Consider the following 24902-nt stretch of genomic DNA (forward strand, 5'->3'; position numbering starts at 1 on the left):
AAAGGAAATAATGTTATCTTACTGTTACCCTTCTATATTAAAATACTTTAAAAACCTGTAAAGATCAACTCTTCTGTCATAAACAATGAGCGAGCAATTTAGGGATTTGTTACTTCAGTGATCATAACACCGCTTACTCACTGCAGTTCAGCATTCTCATCAATTAGTCCTTGAAGCAGCATTTCTTTTGTCAGCTTGAGTATTTCCTTAGAATCATCATCTGCTTGGCTTTCTGGATCACTGATGACAGGAGAAAAGTGTCTCTTAATGACCTCACTCAAACAATCCTTAGTAAAATAAGAGGATGAGTACAGTGGGAGAAAAGGAGGAACACACCCTTGTCATAAAAATATCAACCTTGCATTACAACAACAAGAAGAATAGTGGGAGCATCAGAGCTAAGTCTTTTGTCCCCTAGGGGAAGTGACAAAATTGCTAAAGGCCAGAGATACTTTGGCAAACCACAGGTTCTACTCTTCTGAGAGCTGGAAAAATCCTGCACCAAGAGACACAGAGTTAGAAGAGTGTGTTACAGGCACTTTCACTGTGCCTGTCACAAACCTCTGAAAGATAGCATCTGCAGTCAATACACACCTGTAATTATCGTAAATCCACATCAGAATATCATACATGTGCTGTCGACATACTACAGAAGAGTGAGAAATGAACCCTGTAACTCCAGGGAGAAGCTCTTTAAGTTCTTGTGGTTTTAGTTTAGACAGCATCTTGTACACTATATCCAAACAAACTCTTTGCCTTTCATCATCCCTAAAAAAAGAGGAGGGAGGTGGTGGGGGGAACAACAGTTACATTGCTTTACTCTTGACTGCTACACACAGAAACAAAAGACCAGTTTAGGCTTTAGCAATAATATTTGCTTTTGCATAAAGGGCTTCAGGCAAGTACTTTGGAGTTCAATCTAAGAGTAAGAATATGCTAAATTAATACACACTGCAGAAATTTATATCCCAGTGGTGCTTCACCTTAATGCTATTTAGAGTTTTTTGTTTGTTTTTCACAGTGACCTAACCCATCTTAACACTTACCTCCCAGATTCCATTAGCTCAAATTAGGAGAACAGTGACCAAAAAATGAACATGAATTATAAATACTTCTGAACATGAAAATGTCATGGCCAGCACTGAAAATGTTACCAAGAAATTTAGACTATGCATCCATATTTGTAATCACATGACCACTCACCTGTGATTCATTATCTGAATAAAGTCTTTACTCTTTAACTGCAAGTGGAGATCAGGTATTTCTTCTGCCCGGCACATGATTACTTCCAGACAGTAGGTTTTCATCACACCATGAAGTTTGGGTATCAAAAAGAATACTGCATTCATAAACCTTAGGATAACCAGAAGCACACAAAGAAAAGCAAATTATTTTCTATTATTCCTCTAGATCTACAAAGAACATATCATGTAAATAATGACGTACCTGTCAGCAAGAGGTGGAAAATTCTTAACAACTTTATTCAAGCATTGAATAAACTTATCCTGATGGGTGTTTTGATGATGTTTTAATTGTCTTATGACACAATCATAAACTGGATCTTCAAGTACCTGAAAATGAGAAAGACAGTATGCCAAGCATAGTCATGAAACTCATAACCACCTCAATGACACATGGTTCTGCTGCTTTACTGTTAGATTCTAGTGCTTTTTGTTAGGTAAGATCCACCCACCTCATCTTGACATTTATGGTCCTTCATGGCTGCTGTACAGCTATGCAGGGCTGACACGCACGACTGTCTGCCTAAACAATACATTTGTGAGCTTCCTTTGGTTGGTCTGGAACCAACACCTTCATTTTGAAATACAAGCTGCTTAGTATGCTTAACATAAATAATTACTAGCTTCTCATTTGGTATGGCAGATTTCCATTTAATGAATGTAAAAAAAATAGACTATTTTAGCAAAAAGCTGAAAAATAAGCAGCAACCTTCACTTAATGTTGAAGAAATAAGCTTTGTATAGGATAAACTATTTGCACAACCTTTGCTCATTTATTCAAAATACTGCTTATAATGGAACTTGGAAGACTGTGAAAGAGAAGACTGCAGGAATCCAACTTATGAAATACTCTCTATAAATAACCTGAATACCAGTTCAGTTGGTAAAGAAGTAAAAATAGTAGGGAGAGAAGTAAGAATAACCTGCAAAGTCAGACTAATAATCCACCTAGCCAATATCTTGATATTTTTGTCTCCAAGAGCAGCTGCAGAATAATATTTAGGGGGAGCATGTGAGCCTGGCTACATTTTGTCTTCTTTCATACAAGCCAATCTGCATCCGTCATTAGATTAGGGATCTTAAGAGTGTACCTTGTTGTCTACTGTTTTTAGGACCTGTTTTTTTGTATATGAATTTGCCCAATTTCTCTTTGAATCTGCTGATGCTACTTACCCTTAGAACCTCTTCTGGCAACACATTCCAGAAGTTCACTAACTGTTGTGTAAAGAAGCACTACTAGCATCTGTCTCAAACTGATTTTTGTGATCATCAAGCACGATCCCCTAGTTCTGGTACTGCAGGATTTGGAGAGTAACAGTTTTGCATTCACCTTACCCACTACCTAGAAAATAACTGCATTCAAAATTAAATGCAATACCTTTAAATTTTACATCAAAACTTATTAAACATTCTCAGATACAGATATTCAAAAGGTAGTCCCAAACCTCCCAACTTGCAATTTTTTTTTCTTTAAAAAACCCCAAATAAACATAAAAAAACGCTTCAAGTGTACCATGCCAGCGTTGCTGGCAAAAGCTGAACAATGCTTCTGAAAGAGACCATTCACTGTCAGCTCCAAAACAGCAGGACATAAACTCTGCACTTAGTCTGCTCTCAAATTCTTCTCCTCTAGAGTTAGTATTTTAAACCTTTAACTTGATCTGTTGGACAAAGACTGCTGAGTTTTAAATACATTGATTTCTGGAGCTGAATTGAGTAGTTGTATACAAGATGTATATAGAATTAAGACAGGGATGGTCAAACACACAACGCAGTTCACTTACATTTTCTTTCTCAGCAATGTATCGAAGAGCAAGTCCCAACACCTCTGCTGCAGCTGCATAAATTTCTTTATGCTTTAATAAGCCCATGTTGCTGATCAAAGCCTGAAAATATCTAATACAAAAGGTAGACATGCTGTAAGTCACTACACCAGCATCCAATTTTAAACTGAAACAAAAAACTGACCTGAGCTGCCTAGGGGATCAGTGACTGCTTTCAGAATAGCTGAATACAGCACAACATGGATTTCCACCTGCAGTGTCTTAAGTCCCTGCTTTGGCAATTCCTGACTGTTAATTCCCATGAAACTGCAAACCTCGGGCCCACTGTAAAAAAAGCTTACATCCTTCTAGATATTTTTCAAAATAAATATGGTCTGCAGTTTGCAGCTAGAAAACCATCACATCTGACAGACAACAGCAAAGGGATGATGAGACAAACAATTCCAATATAAGACCAATCCAGCTCCCATATCTCATGCTGACAAGTTAGACTTGCTCTCTTTGTCTTAAGCTTTTATCAAAATCATTCTCCAATAAGCTATATTTCTCACCTGACACGATCTATTTCACACTTTGAGTCAAAGGGAGGTAAGTTGTTAGCAAGAACAATTCCCAGCAGCTGAATTCCCACTGAGTTGTCCTTTGTATCAGGGTCTCCACTAGAAAATTTCTCAAATATTAAACTGTTGGATAAAAACATAAAAGCAATGACATACATGAAAAACCCAAAATATACAAACCATAAATGACCCACTCTCTATGTATGTACAGATATATGAACACATACAACCTCACCAAAACCAGCAGAAAGTATGTATGTTAATTTTGCTTATAAATATGCAAAGGATGGGTGTCAGGAAGATGGGACCAGACTCCTTGGTTGTGCCCAGCAACAGGACAAAGGGCAACTGTCACGAACTAGTACACAGGAGGTTCAACATAAGGAAAAAATTCTTTACTGTGAGGGTAAGAGTGCACTGGAACTGACTGCCCAGAGAGGTTGTGGAGTCTCCTTCTCTGGAGGGGTTCAAAACCCACTTAGACATGTTCCTGTGTGATATTCTCTAGGTGATCCTGCTCTGGCAGATCTAAGTATTTAGCTTCAATGAAGAAGTCTTTAAAAAAAAATCTAAAAAGAGATTGTAAGCACACAAATTCTCTGCAACAAGATCTCAAGCACAGCAGATCACGGAAGTCTTACTAACAGTGCACCAATATTCAGCGATAAATAATACCCAAAATTTCAAATAAAACATAAGTCTTTGCAGAGATTGCTCCTGCTTTTGTTCTAATCCTGTGCATGTCTTCCCTGTCTTTCTCCTTGTGGTTTTGCAAATTAAGTTACAATCTTTGGACTGTTCAGTTCTGAAGTTCTACTGTCAGCCCTAGGCATAAAAAGTTTACTATTGCAGCTGAATTTACCTTTTCCTCTCCTTTTATAATATTCACTTATATTCTTGAAATATTGATAAAGGAAAGCAATTGTCTAAATGCTTACCTGTAAGGTATGGAGAGACAGTTCTTCCAACACTCTATAACTGTCTTTATAATTTCCAGATTGTGTCTGAAAACAGCTCTTTTCTGGTGAAATGCATTCTTCATCAAGAATTCAAGCAACCTGTTAGCTAAAATCTCATCCTTAATACTTCCCTAAAATGAATAAGAGCAAAAATAAACATAGTCACTCCAACACAAAGACATACGTTGTTTTATGAAAGCAAGTAAATAAGCTATTTTTGAAGTTAATATCGAAAAGAAAAAGCACTGATATAGAACTGATGTAGAAAATTATTGTAAGTGCATAATAACAAGCTCACACATTCCTTACCAAAAAGTCACAATAATAATAAAAATGAATTTCACATTTCCTTACTTTGGGAGTGGTTACACTTGTCCAGGAAAGGACAGTAACTACTATTTCCACTACCATGTAATGAATCCCTTCACCTCCATTATTCCCTGAAACAACGAGCTGCAGCAATGGACCGAACCAGTGCTTTGCATAAGGTCGGAAAACCTATGGAAAACAAGAGAATCAGTGAGCAAGTACGAATTATCCAACTATTCAACAACCTGTTGCTCAATAATCATTACAAGTAAGACTGCTAAATCAACCTCTTATCACTTTGCTTAACTTCTGAAGCAACAACCACAAAGATTTTTAAATAACTTTAAAATAGAAAGTATTCTTAACTACAGTCCTCAATTGTGCTTAGAAACCTTTAACCAAGTATTCACATAAAATCAACTTAAGGTCCACATAATACAGCTCTCACGCAGAAAACCTGTTCCTAAAGGATTTGAAAGAGCATGCCATTCATCCACCCTTCCATTTCAGACAGCTTTGCTAAGAAAGTAGCTTTAAGTAGGTGTTGAAGCTTCTTGAATTAATTATGAAATTAAGCCTTTTTTATTTTGGATTTGGAGTATTTCAGACAGAAACATTATACTTTAAAATCACCATATGAAATAGGATGAGAATGTTTAGCCAAGAATGAGAGTTAGAAAACATTTCTTTTCAGGCAAAGACACATTATGCTATCTTAATATCTTTCTGGAACCAGAACATCACTTAGCTCTAAGTGATCACTAATAAACTATTATATTTGGTCCTTGAAAGATGACAAACATAATCAGCCATACTCCTTGCCAGTATCAATGAATCAATTACTTACAGTTTACAGAAGACACATATTGTAGACACCTGTACTACCAGAAGCAGGGTTTGGGAGAAAACGTATTTATATTATATTCAGAATACTTGCACTACCTGGAATTTTGGGCTATGAATGCACTCTTCTTTACCACAGCAAACTACTCAATTTGAATGCCCCAAAAGTCACAACTGATAAAATATTTTACCCTACAAGAGTTACACAGTTGATACAATAATACAACCTATTAACAGAAAAAATATGACCAAAAATTACTCACATCCTCAGTATTAACAATAAGTTTTGCTATGAAGAGGCGAATATTTAGCGGTACTGATGGGTTTCCTAATTTGCCATGCAGAAATTTCATCCAAAGAGGAAGATCTACGGCAACTGTCCCCTGAAATTAAGAGAGATGAGCAAAAACCAACTCACTTCTTGGACTAAACAGGCCTAACTAAGCCAAAAAGCCCCCCAGTTTAAGCCACACAGGTCTCATTACAATATAGCCATGAAAATTATATAATAAATGAAAGGATTCAATCGTGACTCCTTTCTCTTAGTATAATTAGTGAAAAAATGCCAACTTTTTGCTTAATACTGGCCTCCTCCACTTTAGGTGTGATCTGGTTCCTCTGCATATGTTTAATCAAAGTGGTCATAGAAGCCATACATTCATGTTGATTGAGTTCATCCATTTCCAGTTCCAACTCATCATTTAAAACCATGTATTCTGTGGGCTCCTGAAAAAAAACCCAAACAAACAAAAACCAAAACAGTATTACTGTGATTAACAATAACACTGTATTTTCTTTTAAATCATGATAATGGCATGAGTCATTCTGATCTTATCTGTGTTTACGCATTTGACTATACGCTCAGTGTACACAACAGGGAATACACCAAATGTGTTGTTCAAACAGACACCTCCCAAACGTGTGTAATAGCTGCGCACGTCTTTTACTTTCTGTGCCAACAGATGTCAACTTCATATTATGCTGACTTTACTACCTGCCAGGATAGGTGTGGCAACTGCTGGAAGCAGGAAGAGTTAGCTGAACCTTACAGAAATTATTTCATATCACAGCTGAAAGACTGTGTTAACACCTTCCACAGCAGGAAAACCCTATTTTTATGGATATGTTGTTTCATATTGACTAGCCACCGCAGCAGCTCTTTCTTTTGCTACATGGAGTAAATCACAAAGAAAACTGTTTATCGTTAGAAATTACATTACTATACAAAGCAGATAGAAAGTACACTTCTGGTTAACTTCACTGCAGCTCAAACACCTCCTTGCTCCAAAACACAGAAATAGTTTATCTTTGTTAATGTTAACAGTTATTTTGACAGATTTAATCTTCCGTGTCTATGATACTTTTACAAGCTTTCTTTCTGTTTTAGAACAAATATCTATCCTATCAGTATTACTGTTGATGAGATATCTCTTGACTGCAGAAGGAACACAACTTCAAGTCTTGGAAGATATTAAACGCTGTTCTTTCAAGAGCAACAGTTAAATATGAGATGCCACAACAGAGATAAAAAAATAATAAAGTGTTTGATCATTTATTCCATACATTTGATATAACCAGTTTGGTCAAGTGCCTTCAAAGACCAAAAGAAGAGGGAAATGAGGAAACGATGTGCCTAACAGCAAAACTCAACCATCACAGGATACTCCTGAGTGCACACAAAAGTCCCAAGACACCTTTTTTGGAACTCAGGCTGGACTTCACTCACATTACTCAACTTCAGAAACCCAAGGCAGGGCATTGCTTTTCTCCAGCTGTGGACAGTGGACAGGGGGAAGAAAAAAAAAAAAATGACTTACAGAACAGAGCTCAAGCCCCCCTCCCTCATCTTCTGGAGGAACCCATTCTCAGTTAAGTAGAACAAATACAGGAGACAAGAAATTTCTCTTTCTCAACCCCAATAAACATATGCAATTGCTAGAAAGCATAAAACTTTCTTCCTCACAGCACGTAAGTCACCAAATTACCTTCCTCCTGAAACGAGCACTGCCAGCTGTAACATCTTGGGAGCTATAAGAAAAGCTTTGGACTCCAGTAGAAAAATCAAACTGACTCATTTCCTCACTCAAACTGCTATCCATCATGTATGACGCAGAAGCTAAATACTTGGGTTCATCTAAATAGGAAAAAGAATAGACCATTAATCAAGGTAATTACAAGAAACAAGCCTTTATTGGCCACTAAAACGTGAGGGTGGGTAGGAATTGGTTGTTAGATTAAGTACACTGAATAAGCGCTTTTATTTGCTCCTGCTACTGAAAAAGTCCATTAGCAACACATCAATGAATACTGCATGAAAAGTAAGAAGGCAATTTTTTTCCATAGTCATAAAATGACTTTCATACCCTGATTGTTATTCGCTGCATCTCTGGCCTCCTTTCTAATAGCAATGTATCGCTTCTTCCTTTCCAGTGGCACCTAAACAGCAACATATGAAGTTTGAAAATTATTGGCATTTTTTACATTTACAGTTTAGTTACAATTATTCATTTACAGAACTGCCAAAAAATATGAAAACCATTTAACATGAGTGGAAATCCCATGTTGTAAATTACTATAATTAATGCTACAGAAAAACAGCCTAATTACTGAGTCCTACATCCGTTCATTAGCAGAGTAAGTGTGCTAAAAAGTATATCTATAAAAAGTTAGGTGCCCTGCGGGTGTGTTATGAATTTCAACTCTGGATTCCTCTCAGAAAACGGTATTTTAAAACATAAGGGGAGCATTCAATTTTTTAATTAACTACAGAATCCTCTTTCTCTGTGAGAACTGACCTTGTCTACAGTGACTACACTGTTAAAAATCATACTCATTTTTCACCTAGAAACACTAAACCCCAGGAATTCCACTCACCTCAATTTCTACAGGAAATGTATACTGACGCTTCAGGTCTATCAGATTTTCAAAAATCAGCAGGTTCTGCAAACCGAAGCACGTTTGGAAATACCAAAATTATAATGCTGCACACAATAACAACTGCTCTGAATGCATTTTATTTCTTCTTAAAAAACAACAGATCAATGTAAAAAATAGAATATAGTGTGTTTTCCTCTCTAGATTAATACTTTAAAGAAAATTTTGTTATTCAACTACTCAAGAACTCACAGTACAGACAATGTTCTTTGTAAAGAGGGTATATCTCTTAATCAAGTATATTCCAAGCACTGCAGAACTTAAACAACAGGGGTTTTTCCTCATATTTTAGAAGACTGATCAAGAGTAGAGGCAAAACAGGGTAAAAGTATCACTACTTCACCCATTCTCAAACAGACGGTAAAAACTTTACCACCAACTCAAATTGCACGAAGGATGCAAGAAAGTCAGCTATGACTCCTTCTATTGCCTCACTGGGTGGTTTGTTAATATAATTGCATGTCATTCAGGTTTGAATCTTTGATTTATTGCAATCAAGTAAAGTCACTTTGTGACTCATGCCTCGGAAGCCTTTTAACAGCAACAACAGCTTCTCACCTTTTCTGATTTTTCTGTAAAAAGAAAACCTTGATAAAATTTACTTTCAGTGAAGACACAACTGATAACAGCAATGGCACAGTTATATGCTGCACAGTGATACAGCCTCCTCTTCTCCAACAGCTGACTCTCTCCTGCCATGTTTTCTGTAAATGCATCGTAGCATGACCTTAAAATAAAAACATGCAAGAAAAGACCATCAGAAGTAGCTTTTTTGAGGAGCACATGAAAGGCCCCAGTCAGAGAGCGCTGAAATGGAACTACTCAGCAGTGACAAAACCAACTTCCCGAGGTATTTACACACAAGTCCCTAATGTCAGGAGCAAATCGACAGGCCATTTTCAGGTAAGACGGAGCGATGCTTCAACCCATGCATAAATCTCTCTCATGGTCCTTTCCCAAGGCACTATGAATGGACAGGCATGCTAAGCTATGCTATAGATTAGCCAGAGAAAACCAGTTTAAATGCAATTTTTATTGGTCTTTTGCCCATAGCCACTTATAGATCTTCTGCAAATCATAGCCAATAAATTCTTAAAGTCCTCTTAGGACATAGCAGTGTAAAATAAAATTAAATCAAACCAAAATTCAGACATCTTATATTTTTTTCAGACTATTAAACAAACTAATATTAATTAGCATATTTATTCAGTATTAATCTTTTGTTTCCCTCTGCAGTGGTAATTAAACCAAATTACACCTACTGGGTGTGCTGCTGTATTATGAAATGTAAAATGAAAATCCATCCCACCTTCTCATCAATCATATAAATAGCAATCTTACAACACAGAACCATACTCTACATAAATGAGTGAGTATACTGAAACCAAAATTGTGAAAACACATATTAAAGGCCAAGAATCATACTGAAAAGCAAAAATAAAAGCACAAGCTTAACAAATAGGAAAAAAATGTCAAAAAAACCAGGAAGCAAAAGTTGTCCTGACATAGGACTGTAGTCTACATTAGAGATCATTCTAACAATGCAAATGCAATATTGTATATTCCATTTAAAATCAAAAGCTACATCACAGATTACATTTACTCTTTAGCAAAAATCAATCTCCTGCTTTATATGGCATACTTAAAAAAATAAATATAAAAATGTATCTGCCCAAAAATCTAATTAGAAATTAAAAGGAAATAAAAGAAATAACAGTCTTACTTTATTAGTGTCTTGGTAAGTTCATTTCCTTCTACGCTCATGGAGCCACGGTAAGTTTGGTTAATTCTAGAGTCCTTGGAATAAACATCCTCTTTTGAAAGACGTATGTACATCACTTCTAGCAGCTTGTAATACCCCATTTTCTTGGTGACTTGTGTATCAAAAGTATATCCGTTGAACTGGAAACAAATAAGTAAAACCTCAGAACAAGATTTTCTGGATCCTGTCCTTCCTAAGTAGCTCCACAGTTACTCCAGTTTCTACTAAACAGCCTTCAACTTACTTCTGCCTTACAAAACACAGAAAAGAGCTGCTGATAATAAAAGACTAACAGATTCTGAGTTCCCGTGTAATACAGTAACTAAAACTATTTTGACCTGCTCTTTATCAGGTGAGTTGTCTTAATTACAATTGGCCTAAATCATTATAGTGATGTTGGAGTAAAATAAGGAGAATACCAAGTAACAGCTCAGACTGATGACACCTGTAAGCAAATCATACATATCGTACACAATCGAATCATAAAATTATTTAAGTTGGAAAAGACCTTCAAGATCATCAAGTCCAACCATTAACCTAACACTGCCAAGTCCACCACTAAACCATGTCCCTAAGCACCATGTCTCATGTCTTCTAAATACCTCCAGGGATGGTGAATCAATGACAATGACAATGTTGCTCTTGACAATCCTTTTGGTGAAGAACTTTTTCCTAATATCCAATCTAAATCTTCCCTAGTGCAACTGGAGGCCATTTCCTCTTGTCCTACTGCTTGTTACCGGGGAAAAGAGACCAATGCCCACCTCGCTACAACCTCTTTTCACATAGTTGTAGAGAGTGATAAGGTCAGCCTCCTTTCTCTAAGCTAAACAACCCCAGTTCCCTTAGATGCTCCTCATAAGACCTGTTCTCCAGATGCCTCACCAGTTTCACTGCTCTTCTTTGGACACGCTCCTCAATGTCCTTCTTGTAGTGAGGGGCCCAGAACTGAACACAGTATTCAAGGTGCGGCCTCACCAGTGCCGAGTACAGGGGCATTATCACCTCCCTACTCCTGCTGGCCACACTGTTTTCAATGCAGGCCAGGTTGCTGTTGGTCTTCTTGGCCACTTGGGCACACTACTGGCTCATGTTCAGCCAGCTGTCAACCAGTATCGTCAGGTCCCACTCTGCCAAGCAGCTTTCCAGCCAGTCTTCCTCAAGCCTGTAGCATTGCAGGGGGTTGTTGTGACTCAATTGCAGAACCCAGCACCTGGCCTTAGTGAACCTCATACAGTTGGCCTTGGCCTGTCCAGATCCCTCTGTAGAGCCATCCTACTCTCGAGCAGGGATCAATACTCCCACTCAACATGGCATGACACTACATAAGTCTTGGTTTTAACATTTTGTTTCAGTAACTATTACTAAATTTGGATCATTTCAGCACCTTGTTTGCCCTGCTAACTTTGAACAGATGCATCAGCAAAACCATGAGAATGAAGAACTATGGCAAGAGTAGAGACCTTCACTGACAACAAAATCATTGCCTGTAACTATACTCCAGTTGAAGGATAGGCTGTAAATGTAGAAAGGATGATCTGTGCTCCTAATCTCTTGCTGAAGGATCTTTGCAATGATTAGAAGATATGTTTCTTTCTCTAGAAGTAAGGCGCTTAATTTAAGAGCTTTCTTTATGGAGATTGAATACCTCTCTTACAACATAGTTACAGATTGCAATTTTATACAGCTTTTAGGTTTCAAAGTTAGAACAGGCTTTTGATTTTGACAGAATTTCAGACTCCTCTAGATATATGTAGGTAACATTCCAACTTCAATTTTTATACACAATAGATATGCAAACATACATTAACTTCAAAGCAACAGTGTGATAGGGAATGAAGAAAAGTTTCTCACTAATAACCAAACTATGTACTTGGCACAAACTTCTGCTCCAAGATACAGAAAACTGGAAACCAAATGGTTTCAATTAGTGTCTCACTTCAAGCTAAGCAAACCGTACAGACCAACACCAGCATTTTATTAAGGCCTTCCCCAATCCTAAAAATAAGTAATTCATACCTTTGTAAACCTGGAATTAAGTGCATCCATAGCCTGCACTATAATCTTGGCGCAGAATTCTCTCAGTGCATCCAAGCTGCAGTGCCATAGGAGAGTGAGGAGGGAGCGATCCATAAATGCTTGACGGGTAGCATTTGAAAGAAGGTCCTCACTCTGGAACATTTTGTGAACAGTGTCCAACAGCATCACTTGTTTGTCAGTGGTACTCCTATACAAGATGGAAATCTCAAGATGAAAACTCTTTTACTAGACTCCATTTATATTTCAAAACCCCTGGCATTTACATTGGCAGTGCCATTTAGAAGTTGGAGCCACTCATTCACAATTCAGAACTATTTTGGAAACGTGAAAACAGAAGTAAAATATGAATTAAAATTATGTAAAACTTTATGGTATAAATCATTGCTATTGCAAGGACACAATAATAGAGGAAGAACAAACTCAGTGAGAATGAGAGCAAAATCCAATACACCAAACTCACCTTCTGGAAATTCTTTTGAAGCTGGCTTGAAATAAGTCCTCCATGAAATGTCTTTGGTCCCTGCAGAGGACTTCTGTCATCAACTGCAACAGCATTGGACTCTGAGACAATTCTAATGCATCTAAAAACTGAAAAAGAAGTAATGCACAACATAAGGAACCACACTGAATCAAATAAATTTCATCTAATTATGTAATCATTTTTCAATACTGATCAGAAGCAGATGCACAGAAGGATGTTTATTTAATGTGTATCTACATTAAACTTCTGGATAAAAACATAACTCCAACAGAAAAGCTGACTTCCTTATCTGAACACCAAGAGACTCTTTAATTCCAGATCCTGTGAAACATTGCTTCTAAACATAGTTAACTTAGGCTTCGAATTACACATTTGTTAAAAACACTGACCTTCTTAGTGCAATCTACATAGTTATTGTGCTTCAAGGTTCCTTTGGGAAACTCATCGGACCTCATGGGAAAATTGAAAGCAACAAGTTTATCAAGTGCATTCTTAAGGTCATCAAGTTTTTCTCCAGTCAAATTAGTGAAGAACGGAAGAATTATCACTGCTTGGCCCTGAAGAAAAGAAATGCAGTTTCAAACTAAAACAAATTTATAAATTAATAAAATTAATAAAATGAATTATCCTTTACCTATGAAGCAAGCTGAACAGAACCATATAATAATCAGCATTGGCTATGCTTACTGATTCAATGGCTCAGCATGCTGATAAAGACACATTTAGTAACTGCTCCTCTTAAAGGTGCTAGTTCAGAAAACAGTTTTGGTCACTGCTGAGTGGGAGATAAAAGCTAGCTAACATCTCATGGCTAACATGGCTATCAATAAGAACTTATTTTTCTTTTAAGCAAGCATCCCTTATCACACACGTCACTGACTTAACGCACTACCTGGCAGCTAAAGCAAGATCCCAAGCTTTATTTATTATGAACGCACAGGAAAGTACAAATCTCTGTCTAGCTACAGGTAGACTGACTGAACAGCAACCATGCAAGGCTGCTTCGTAAGTACTAAATTTTTAGTCTTCTGATCCACTTCTACAGCTTCCACTTTCAGTATGGAGTACTTTGTCTCCCTCTCCTGACCGAGCCACATATAGCAGTTCATCCATTAGCACTGGTCCCATGGTTGCAGACATGGACACTAAAACCATTGCAGATGTTTGTAATTTGACACATAGGAAATGTCAGTCCTTGCTAAAAGTCTGATTAGCTGTCATTTCTCAAATGAACACTTTGGAGTTCTAAACTACTTGCAACCGATAGTAAGTTTCTTCCTAAAAAGTATATACCTTTCAGCAAGGCAAGAAGGAGCACCAAAACCAAAACGTATCTGTGATACTGCCTTCTGTCTGAAGAACAAAAAGGATTATTTACAAATTTTAGGATGTTGAACAGAATAAAAACCAGAAATTATGTCCATGTTACTGTCCAAACTAAGGTAAAATTTAAGCCAAATAACAGGTAACTTAATGAACGACTAACATTCTAATCTGGGGAAGATGGGGAAGCCACTGAAGCGAGGAATTTACCTTAAGATTTAAGCTTAAATTCTGATCAGTAAGCAGACTGGTATAGGTATTAAAAACATCTGTAAATGCTTCATGATTGGTATTGAAAGAAACTGAAGAGTCTATCTGCAACAACAGAAGAAATAAAAAAAATTTGGATTTTTTTTAAACTGGTCAAAGAAATCATTGTATTAATGAACAACAAAAAACCCCGAGCTATAGAATTGTTAATTTCCAAAAACACACTGAATTAACAGGAAACACATACAGAGTGATTTTTGGTTTTAAAATGACCATCAAAAATAATTAGAAAAGCTCATATACAGTACAAACAATCATAATGTTGAATATTTTCCAGCTAAAAAAAATATTATGCTCCCTCTCAAAGCCAGATTTCTTATTGTTCACTTCACTACCACCTAATACAGCAATACAACACAGCTCACATTGTGTCCTAAGACACACCTTTAAAACAATTCAAATTTAAAACAATTCAAATTTAAAATAATTAATTAGATTTTTAAAAAAATCTCAGTAAGTAATCCCTGTATTTGTGTACAGCTACTTTTACAAGTTCCTTAAAAACCCTGATAGGATAAGTAGATAAAATACGTTAAAAAAAAAAAAGACCCAAATACCAATGTAACAGAAATTAAAAGTCTTTGAAATAAAGATCTTCCTGCAGTCTGTTGGTATTTGTAGAAGTCCTCCACCGTGACTTTCTGAATGCCAGAATGACAAAGAATGTTATCAGAGGCTGCTCTCAGTTTCAAAGTTTATTCCCTGTACTTGTACCAATTCTCCATAAGGAAAAAAGGACTCTAAAACATGAGAGCAGTTAAAAAAAAGAAAGAGCGGGGAGAAGGAGAGAAGAGCAAAATCTAGTATAATTTCTGTTTATCCAAATATTTTTTGTATTTTGCAAACAGAAGGATACCAGATTCTGATGTTCTCCAACTTATTTTTCCCCATAAACCTAAAATGTCAAAATGAAACAGCATTTCTTTAAAACAAGATACAACTCCTGCAGAATTAGAAACGTTGCCTGGATTTTATAAAGTAACACAAACCTGGAGAACTTTTGCCAGCAGGGTCAACACTGCCATTTTGCTCTCAGGAGCTGCACCTTTGGCCCACCAGCTGTCAAGTTTCTTCCAGTTCCTCAGTACAGCCATGACCAGTTTCACTCCTTGCTGCTTACGTACGGTGCGCTCCCTAAAACTCTGATCCAACATGCCGTTCAAAATGCTGCCAACCTGGAGGTAAAAGCCACAGGTAGATTCTTGCATCCCAGACAAAACGATGAGAGGACCTCTTCACTGGTATGGGCAATCATGAAAAAGGTACCACAGACTCAGAAGAAATGAACACTTGACTAAAAGGTGGTAGTTAAAAGGAAGCAAACCCCTTCAACTTAGGCTCTGTCTGTCTGACTTACTATCTGTCCCAAAAGCACCTAAACTAGAAGCACCTTTCTCTTCTTTGACTCTGTCGAAAAGCTAAGATTAGGATCTAAAATCAAAAGATCTTAATTCTATCTCACATCCTTAAATATAACTGTATTTAATGAAAAGCAAATGCCTAACTTTGGAAATCCTACCCTGACATACCAGCAAACTGAAGTTTAACTTATTGCATCGCACAGCAATGCTAGATTTAAATCTCAAAAGGATACAGAAGACTCTCTGCAGAAAATTAAAAGCACACACTTTTCAAAAACCGGACTTCTATCCTATTTACTCCTGTTTCAATCAGAGTACAACAGAGCAATTCCTTCCCACACTGTGTGTGTGAATATGGAGGAATAAATTATAACCCAGAATGACTTTAAAGATCGATACTTGAAAGTTTCAGTTAGTGTGAAGCTCAGAAATAGGAGAAATAGCATATATGCTAACTTACTTGCATACATTTTGAAAATAAGCATAGACCATGGAATATCAGATATATACTAAGTATGCTTCATTATCTTTTTTTCATAGTTTAAGAAAAACCTGACTAAAACTAATGGGCACTGACTTCCAAACCTGAATTCTGCTTTCTCCTCTTGAATAGCTGGCAACCACCTAATAAATTGGGTTAATGTTATAAACTTTGTGATTTCATCAGATTTGGATGGGTACAGTAAGTAAAATAGATCTTATTTTTTCTTCTCATACATCACAAATGCATTAAACTAAAGAGCAGCTATCTTTTCAAATGTAGTCCATCGTATAATTTTTAAGGCAAGCAAAGCAGAACAGCAGACAACAGAAAAATGTTTGTTTGACTCAATTTGGCTATTTACCTTAATTAAATTAATGAAGTGAAGACTTTTAACACTATTGCCACATGTAGCCAGTGTAAATTAGTAGCCTGTAATTTACTAGAGAGAATTTAAAAATTAAATCTATTGTGGCATGATTTGCACAGGAACCACTACAGTAATCACAAGCACAAGCCTTTAAAAATACCTATGTATCTCTCTACAATCAAATTACACAATTTTTTATATCATTAAAAAATTACGCTCCTGGCATTTTAAAATATTACTTGGAAGCAACACCTTTAAATGCAACATCCTGGATAAAAGAGAATCTAATTGGTTCTAAAAGGACCATCTACTTTCCTGAGAATCCTTTTGGGCAAAAGGGAAAGTGGACTTCTAATCTTTCTTTTTGACCCTTCTGTTTGTCAGAAGCACTAAAATAAGGCCTCTCAATCCTAACATACTTCCTTTGTAGATCTGAAGGTGAGCTCTACATCACTAAACTACAGAAAATCTATTGAGCAAAACAAGTGATGCTGAGACTGAGTACATGACATCTACCTTGTATTTGCTTCAGGTCACAGGGAGTTGTGTTTGCGTATGTGTTTGTCTCTCCTTTTTGATCTAGCCCCACCCCAGTTCTGTGGACTAAAAGCCCACTAGTGGTTGGAGTTCATTTTCCAGTTTAGTTTTATCCAAAACAAATCCAGTCTGCATGCTCTGGGACCACTCTACATTTAAAATCTAAGCACAGTAAATGGGAACAATCAGACTTGCTCTGAAGGGACATTCTTGATCTGAAACACTATGCAAAAACTCCTGAAATTCAGAGATTTCAGGATAGGTAATAGGTAAGCACTTCCCACTCAGTTTGACGTGAGAGAACAGACAGCCTAAGTTACACCAGGTTGCCAGCAATCATGAAGGTAGCACTAGTAGGCCATGACAAAAAAAAATAACCAAGAACCCAAAAACCCATATAAATGCAATGCTGTCTAAAGTGCAACTAAATGCACTTTTTTCCCTGCTATGCACTCAATTACATCCACATATAACACAAAAAAATGTTACTTCTAACATTCCCATTTGAATTTGTCCTTTTAAAGAAGAAGTCTGATACCATTTGGGGATTGCTGCCAGACGATTCCATAAGCTGGACTATGATCACATCCAGGTTTTTCAGCAGCTGTTGATTGATGGTTTCTGAGAACAGGCTGTAGAAATACTGTCCATGAGAGAAATTGATCAGGTTCTTCTGGGATGCTCCTGATAATGGCACAGGTAACACCACTGTGTTCAACAGCAGACTTACTAGCTCCTCACACTGTGAAAATTAAGGTAGAGAGACAGAGTTATCTCAAGCAGTTTAAGTTCCACTCATTTAACAGAATCACAGAACGTTAGGGATTGGAAGGGACCTCAAAAGATCATCTAGTCCAATCCCCCTGCCGGAGCAGGAACACCTAGATGACGTTACACAGGAAGGCATCCAGGCGGGTTTTGAATGTCTCCAGAGAAGAAGACTCCACAACCTCTCTGGGCAGCCTGTTCCAGTGCTGTCAGCCTCACTGAGAAGAAGTTTCTTCTCAAATTTAAGTGGAACCTCCTGCGTTCCAGTTTGTGTCCTTTACACCTTGTCTTATCATTGTTTGTCACCGAGAAGAGCCTGGCTCCATCCTCGTGACACTCACCCTTTATATATTTATAAACATGAATGACGTCTCCCCTCAGTCTCCTCTTCTGCAAACTAAAGAGACCCAGCTCCCTCAGCCTTTCCGCATAAGGGAGATGCTCCACTCCCTTAATCATCTTTGTAGCCCTACGTTGGACTCTCTCCGGCAGTCCCCTGTCCTTCCTGAGCTGAGGGGCCCAGAACTGGACACAATATTCCAGATGCGAATATTTTTTCTTACAAAAGCACATGAGTTTTTTTGAGCTTCCATCCCAAACTGTTCTATGTCATCAGAAAGCACAAAAATAATGCACAAACAGAATACAGAAATATTTGTTACCTACAACTGTCACTGAATTAAGCCAACGAATCCTTACAGTTCCTCTGCAAGATTATGAATAAAACATTAACTCCCTCTACCCAAAATATCGGTAGAAGACTATTGATCATGAGCATTAAACAATGAGTCAGTATTAAAACCAGAGAACCATATCCTACCTGGTCATTGACAGCAAAGGCTAGCTGCAGGACTCTATCAGCTAACCGCTTACTGCTGATGTCTAATGATGGAAGAGATACCCTTTCACCCCCAGGTGCAATACCTTTATAAACAACTGAAAGAAGCTTAGAGCCAACTTGGAAATGAGGTCCTTCATCCTACAGAAATAAACAAACAAGTGAGAATTAATATAAGCCAAAAAAATAACTAAGGTTTTCCAGTCCATCTGTATAGCTAATGAAAACACTTGAACTCCAGGTCGTTTTCTTATAAAGCGATGCAAATATGCCACGACAAGACACCTTATTAACTGAGGTACAAAATTTCTGAACAGACAATCCCGTTGCATACAAAGTTCAGAACAAACTAATAGTAATTTGAAAGTCTTCAAAAGATTCTGATTCTCCTCCAGATTTTTTTCAGATAACAATACAACTACAGAAATAAAACGAACAGCTTAGAATGGGCAGGAAACGAAACATAGACCACGCAGCTCCTTGAGTATCACCATCCTACAATCAGAGCTCTAGCTTTTGTTTAGATGTAGAGGTTATATGACAAACATCCCACCAATATTAACTATTCTGTTACTTGCCAAATATAGCCTTACTCAACAGTAGACAAATTCTCACAGTCCTTGTGCCTGTTGCATAGCCTGTTTTCCTTCAATTGTCCAAAGTAAAACAGGATGACTATAATCAGAAACTTAGTAGAAAGAATTCCTTTGAGTAATAAATCCTAGACCTCCACCCCGCAACCGCTCTCCATAATGTTTTCCTGCAACTCAGACCCACTATATCGCTTCGGATCAGCCAGAATGTATTCTTTTTCTAATTTCCCCTGTCACTTTGAATGTTCTCTGTTTAGAAACGGTTGAAAAATTCATCCTCTCTGAGATAGTAATTCCTGATTTTTTTGAGATTTCAGTCTTGTGAAGCTCACTAAAAGGACGTTTTAGGTAGATTCTAGTTGCCTCTGGGCCCTGGAAATTGGAGAAAGATAGACATAATTATGAAGATTGTTCAAACCTCACTATTGTGCTACTCACATTTGTAGAATAAACATAAAACACGTCTTTCTGACCCTATTCAACACCAGCTCTTCACTGTTCATCTCATTTTACACAACTTCTTTATTTGATCTGTTCTGTTTTCATATTGGACTTCTACACAGGAAAAGCTCTTCACTATATAAAAATATTCACCATTATTTTTTGGTTAAACCATTACCTGATGGTGAAGAACAGAATGAAGCAGGCCAGATTTCTGGAGTTGCTTGCAGGCTGAAAGGATAGCACTAAGCCTAACTTGATCAAAACGTGCATCTGAATTAAACAGATCAACAGAACAAAGGTCCTCCAGGCTAATGAGAAAAGAGAAACAGTATCATTACATTGGTGGGGAGCTCCATGTGCAACTGTACACATTATTTACTTTCCGTTCTTCATGCATTCATGCTTATCAGAAAGCCCCTACTTACCTCTGCAGTGTGATTCTTTTTCTCATGTGTAGTTTCAAAGATTCCTTATAGGGAGATCTCATCAAAGCTTTCATGAGTCTTACTGAGATATCTGGGAGATTTTTCATGACTTGCACATCAGCAGTGTTAAAGCCTATGTGTGATGGATCACATACTGTCATCACCAGAAGCTCTATAAGGCTTGCATTAAGCAATTCCTTCTCAAGAAGCTAGAAAGTATAAAACAGTAAACAAAAGCTTTATTTAAAAATCCATTTAGATTTCCTTAATTAATTCTTCATAACTTATCATTAGTCCTTTTATGTAAAAATAAGCAAAACACGAAACAGTTACTATTCTCATTAAGTTACATCCTCTTTCTCTATGAAATGTCTGACTTTCAATCAATTGCAGTAATACATAGAAATTAACTATCTATAAAAATATACACGGGATACGTCTCATCAAACTGCACATAGGATCTTCTAAGTCCACATAGGCCTGCTTCAGTCTTGATTATACACCTGTAACCGCCTTCAAATCCAGATGTACACCTTTGTGCACACTATTAGAGATTAACTTAAAACAACAGACAATCACAGTCTCAGAACTAAACCTGTCAATGTAAATTCCATAAGAGATTCATAAGTACTATACTTTACGCAGTTAAATACAGTTTATATTGCACCAAAGTTAGGCAAATGGAGAGACCTGAGTATTTATACTGAATTCAAGAAAGAATTGCCAGAATCTGCCTTTTAAGCAGCTATCACATCCACGTATTTAAGGCCACCAGCAGTTGCACAACAAATATTCACTGCAAGTACTCCACACAGAATGACAATCTCATAGTCAATATACAGCTAGAATATACAGGAAATATTAATTCTTCTAATCAAAACTTCATCAACCACTGAAACTCAACTATGCAATATAATTCTTTTCACTGACATATGTGAAGACTGTAACAGTTCATGATGCTTAGTCATCAATTTCAATTAAAGCACCACTAAAGATTATGTTCTTCAGCAAACTAACCTCACAATTAAAACACAAATCTTCAACTACACATAAAATTTGCACCTTTTATCCACTACGGATTTCAGTGCCTACCTTCCAGAAATCCTGCTGACACGTTTCCAGGATCATGGTGACAAACTCCATGATTCGGACTATAATTGTACACTTGCTGTAATTATACACATCTCTCTCCTGCGGACTGAACATGCTCCCTTTTGAACTGCAATCAAAGCATTGCTCCACTGCATGGATATCATGCAAAGCAATAGTTTCAAGGAAGAACTGCAAAGCTTTCAAGAATGAGGATCCTTCATTTACACCTAAGAAGAATAAAGTGAAGTTGAAATGATACAGCAGTTCTCAATTTTTAAATACATTATTTTGTGTTGGAAGAAAACAGTCAAAATGAGATAACAAACAGAAAGTCACTACATCTTCATGCCAGTCCTATACCAGTTTGCAATATTAACATTCTGGGCAGTGAAGGGTAGCTTTCTATTTACTGAGCATTACAAGCACTTATTAATTGTGATGATTTATGCATGTGTAATAAAAAAGACAAAAACTTTAAATTCCTACTTTTGAGTAACTTAGCTCTATGCTGACTGCATCCAACAATGATCTTACAGGATTGTTTTAAACCAAGACAGAGATGACACTGAAGTAACTATGCAACTGTACTATCAGTGATAAAAAGCATTTTGTTCAGACCTACATGAATAATTAAAACTTTTTAGGAGACTCAATGCTACACGAGGTATTACTATGCACCTGATCAAAATTAAAATACAAGGCTTTTGGAACTGATACGGTTGAAGTATCAGGAACTAAAGGAAAGTAACATATACAGGGCTTGAAGTGAAAAGGGGACTTTTGTCATTGCTTTCTGATAGCACCTTCCAGAAATTAATAAAAAACAGGTAAGCAGCTTTGGAAGGAATTTAAAGAAAAAGCAAAACCCAAACCAATGTATCTCTTAGTAAAATAAGTTAACGGTGGCTGGATGACAGAGACAGAAAATTAAAGATCTGTTTCTAAGACTAAAAGGAAACATTTTAAGATATGCTATTAACAAAGTACTTAATCAAAAAACACCCATTACAACAACTGTCATTGAAACCTGTGCTTGTAAAATTTGTCAACTCTACATTTAAGAAAAAAGTTTAAAGTCCAAGTTAGAAACTTATCTCGGATGGGCTTTGTGTAACAGACACAAGTGAACCTAATGCAATAGATAAATGCTCACCCAGTATTTCATGAGGTTTGATCATTCGCAGCTCAAAGAATGTATTGTAGCAGTCCAGTGCTGCTAAGAACATATCCATCCACCGCATGACAGTCTGTAAACTGAACGGCTCCTGCATACCACGGAGAGTTGGCTGAGAAAGGATCCCAGATGGACTTTTGGCATCGCTGCCACCTCCTTCAAATTTGTTAATGAGAAAAGAAATTTCTCGGTTTTTTAGAGCATCAGCCAGCCAAGAAGATGGAGACTTGTTTCCTGATAGAAATAAAAACAGAAGTATAAATTCTCTAGGAAAAACACATATCAACCAACCAAGGAATTAGAAGCAAATGGAGTGATATGCCCAAACTTTGCATTTTAAACTGGATCTTCTAGCAGAGGAGGTACTGGTTCTGGTCTAGCCTTAGCCATTACCCACAAGGAAGAGGCAAATTTGCAAGTAAAATTTGCTAGATGCTTCCACTACTTCCCAGTCGGCAAATACTGCCTCTGTAGCTGGATACAACAGCAGCTCTGGGCCTGTAAGTTCTCCTTCTTGGCTGCGAGGAAGCTGGCAATAAAACACTCTCCTATGCCCACAAACCCCCAAGAAACACTGAGGTTTTCACAATATTTAGTTTCCAATATAAGCAACTACTCAGTTTCTATTTAACAGCACGAGTGAACAGACATTCACGTCAAAAATAATTTTTTTCTAATTAATACTTCGCACAGAAAACAGAGGGAGGGCACACATAGCATTTAGAAAGCAAAGATAATAGCACATTGTGTCTTACAATACCTGGTAGTAAAGGAACAAATTCATAGAAGAGCTCCATGGCTTTATGTCTGCACTCTGTCTGAGGTCGTCCACACTGCACCAAGAGCCACATGACAACGTCCACAAGACACACTGACTTAGTGGCTGGAAATCCTCTGCACAAAAATTTAAGGGATTAACAGTCCTTATGACATCTACGAAGGTGCCACAGTCTTCCAGTTGAAAAAAAATCAAAGTGTTTCATGAGCATTATGAGTGTACTTTTATCTACCTAACCACAACCCATCTGCATCACATGAAAGCGCTCTTCTACAAGCACATCCTGCACTGCTTTCTTTTCTACCCACTTTACTATGGATCACCAGAGCAGTCTTTGCAGTAAAATCTTAAAAAACAGAAACATGTCTCTCTCCTTCTCTTTGTAACACTCTAAGAAACAAAAATAGGGACTAAAGCTTAAATAAGCCCACACAGTTTTCCTCCATCTCTGACTATCCAGTCTCCTGACTTACCATATGCCACAGCAGCGAGCTAACTCCCAGACTCCACTTGTCCGTTTCTATAGAGTCAGAGGATAACTCAGGTCAGAAGTGACCTCAGGAGGTCTCTAAAGCCTCAGGAGGTCTCCTGCTCAAAGCAAGGTCAGCTATGCAGTCAGACCAGGTGCCTCAGAGCTCCATCCAGGCTGACAGGGAACCCACTCTTGCTTCTTCCACCTTTTCACTACCCCTGTTTAATCACTGATCACCCTACTGCCGCTTGACCTACTTCTGCTAACACTCACAGCAATTGAAATAAACAAATAAAGAAATAAATAAAATACTCATGAGGACTTTCCTCAAAATGCTCTGCAACACCTGTGCTGACGGTATTATAAACAGTGCTGTGACAGACACAAGCTTTTCTTTCCCTTCCGTCCTTGCCAAACTAAAGCAAGCTCTCTGTTCTGAGCTAACTGTGCTGGAATATAGAATGACCATCATGATCCCTCTTTATCACATCCAGCACTTCTCACCAGTGGTTCAACAGATGGATCAGGAGATCTCTATCAGCAACAGTCACAGGATGAATTCCCCATTCAGTCCTAAGTATTAATGGAACTACATACATCAATAACCAAAATGTAATATTTAAAAAGCAAAAGAATGGCAAATTGCTGACCGTGGTACTCGCCGTTTTCCTTCCTTGTTCAGAGAAGGTGCTTTATGCTTGATTATGCGCTTCAGGTGATTAATAGTATCACAACATTGTTGAGTGGTACCTGTTAGAAAGAGAGAATTGACATGTATAAATAAATGCTGGTAACATGGTTAAATGAATCACGGTATTACAACTACAGAAATGGTGCAAGAGACTTACACACAGGATAATGTCTATCACCTCTACTACTCTGTGCTTCTACAGTAAATTTTTCAAGACTGTAGAACAAGATCACAAAACAGTAGATAGGTCAACATGGCCTGAGTCAAGTGTGAGGCCTCCACTATAAAACTGTGTATTTCATTTTCCATGCTCATGCTTAGAGAAATTGTATAATATTCCCAAAGGAATCACAGAATCACAGAACGTTAGGG

General features: G+C 37.4%; 1 protein-coding gene across 1 annotated transcript in view; it reads right to left on the reverse strand.

Annotated features, from left to right (window-relative positions):
• The window catches only part of PRKDC (protein kinase, DNA-activated, catalytic polypeptide), a gene marked incomplete at both ends in the record, with an annotated part of 47294 nt that extends 22705 nt beyond the window's left edge, over positions 1 to 24589 (reverse strand). Inside the window, 28 exons of the mRNA XM_010186723.1 lie at positions 142 to 240; positions 595 to 768; positions 1204 to 1353; positions 1447 to 1571; positions 3026 to 3137; positions 3577 to 3708; positions 4524 to 4675; positions 4899 to 5042; positions 5960 to 6079; positions 6285 to 6422; positions 7682 to 7830; positions 8060 to 8132; positions 8571 to 8636; positions 9189 to 9357; positions 10354 to 10532; positions 12412 to 12619; positions 12893 to 13020; positions 13303 to 13470; positions 14447 to 14551; positions 15496 to 15681; positions 17794 to 17997; positions 18844 to 19002; positions 20074 to 20206; positions 20324 to 20532; positions 21416 to 21642; positions 22569 to 22823; positions 23350 to 23483; positions 24490 to 24589. Of these exons, the coding sequence (XP_010185025.1) occupies positions 142 to 240; positions 595 to 768; positions 1204 to 1353; positions 1447 to 1571; positions 3026 to 3137; positions 3577 to 3708; positions 4524 to 4675; positions 4899 to 5042; positions 5960 to 6079; positions 6285 to 6422; positions 7682 to 7830; positions 8060 to 8132; positions 8571 to 8636; positions 9189 to 9357; positions 10354 to 10532; positions 12412 to 12619; positions 12893 to 13020; positions 13303 to 13470; positions 14447 to 14551; positions 15496 to 15681; positions 17794 to 17997; positions 18844 to 19002; positions 20074 to 20206; positions 20324 to 20532; positions 21416 to 21642; positions 22569 to 22823; positions 23350 to 23483; positions 24490 to 24589 (4198 nt within the window). The remainder of the gene's footprint in view (positions 1 to 141; positions 241 to 594; positions 769 to 1203; positions 1354 to 1446; positions 1572 to 3025; positions 3138 to 3576; positions 3709 to 4523; positions 4676 to 4898; positions 5043 to 5959; positions 6080 to 6284; positions 6423 to 7681; positions 7831 to 8059; positions 8133 to 8570; positions 8637 to 9188; positions 9358 to 10353; positions 10533 to 12411; positions 12620 to 12892; positions 13021 to 13302; positions 13471 to 14446; positions 14552 to 15495; positions 15682 to 17793; positions 17998 to 18843; positions 19003 to 20073; positions 20207 to 20323; positions 20533 to 21415; positions 21643 to 22568; positions 22824 to 23349; positions 23484 to 24489) is intronic.
• Positions 24590 to 24902: the final 313 nt, after the last annotated feature.

This window comes from Mesitornis unicolor, unplaced genomic scaffold, assembly GCF_000695765.1.
Source record: "Mesitornis unicolor isolate BGI_N332 unplaced genomic scaffold, ASM69576v1 scaffold106, whole genome shotgun sequence".
Taxonomy (NCBI): domain Eukaryota; kingdom Metazoa; phylum Chordata; class Aves; order Mesitornithiformes; family Mesitornithidae; genus Mesitornis; species Mesitornis unicolor.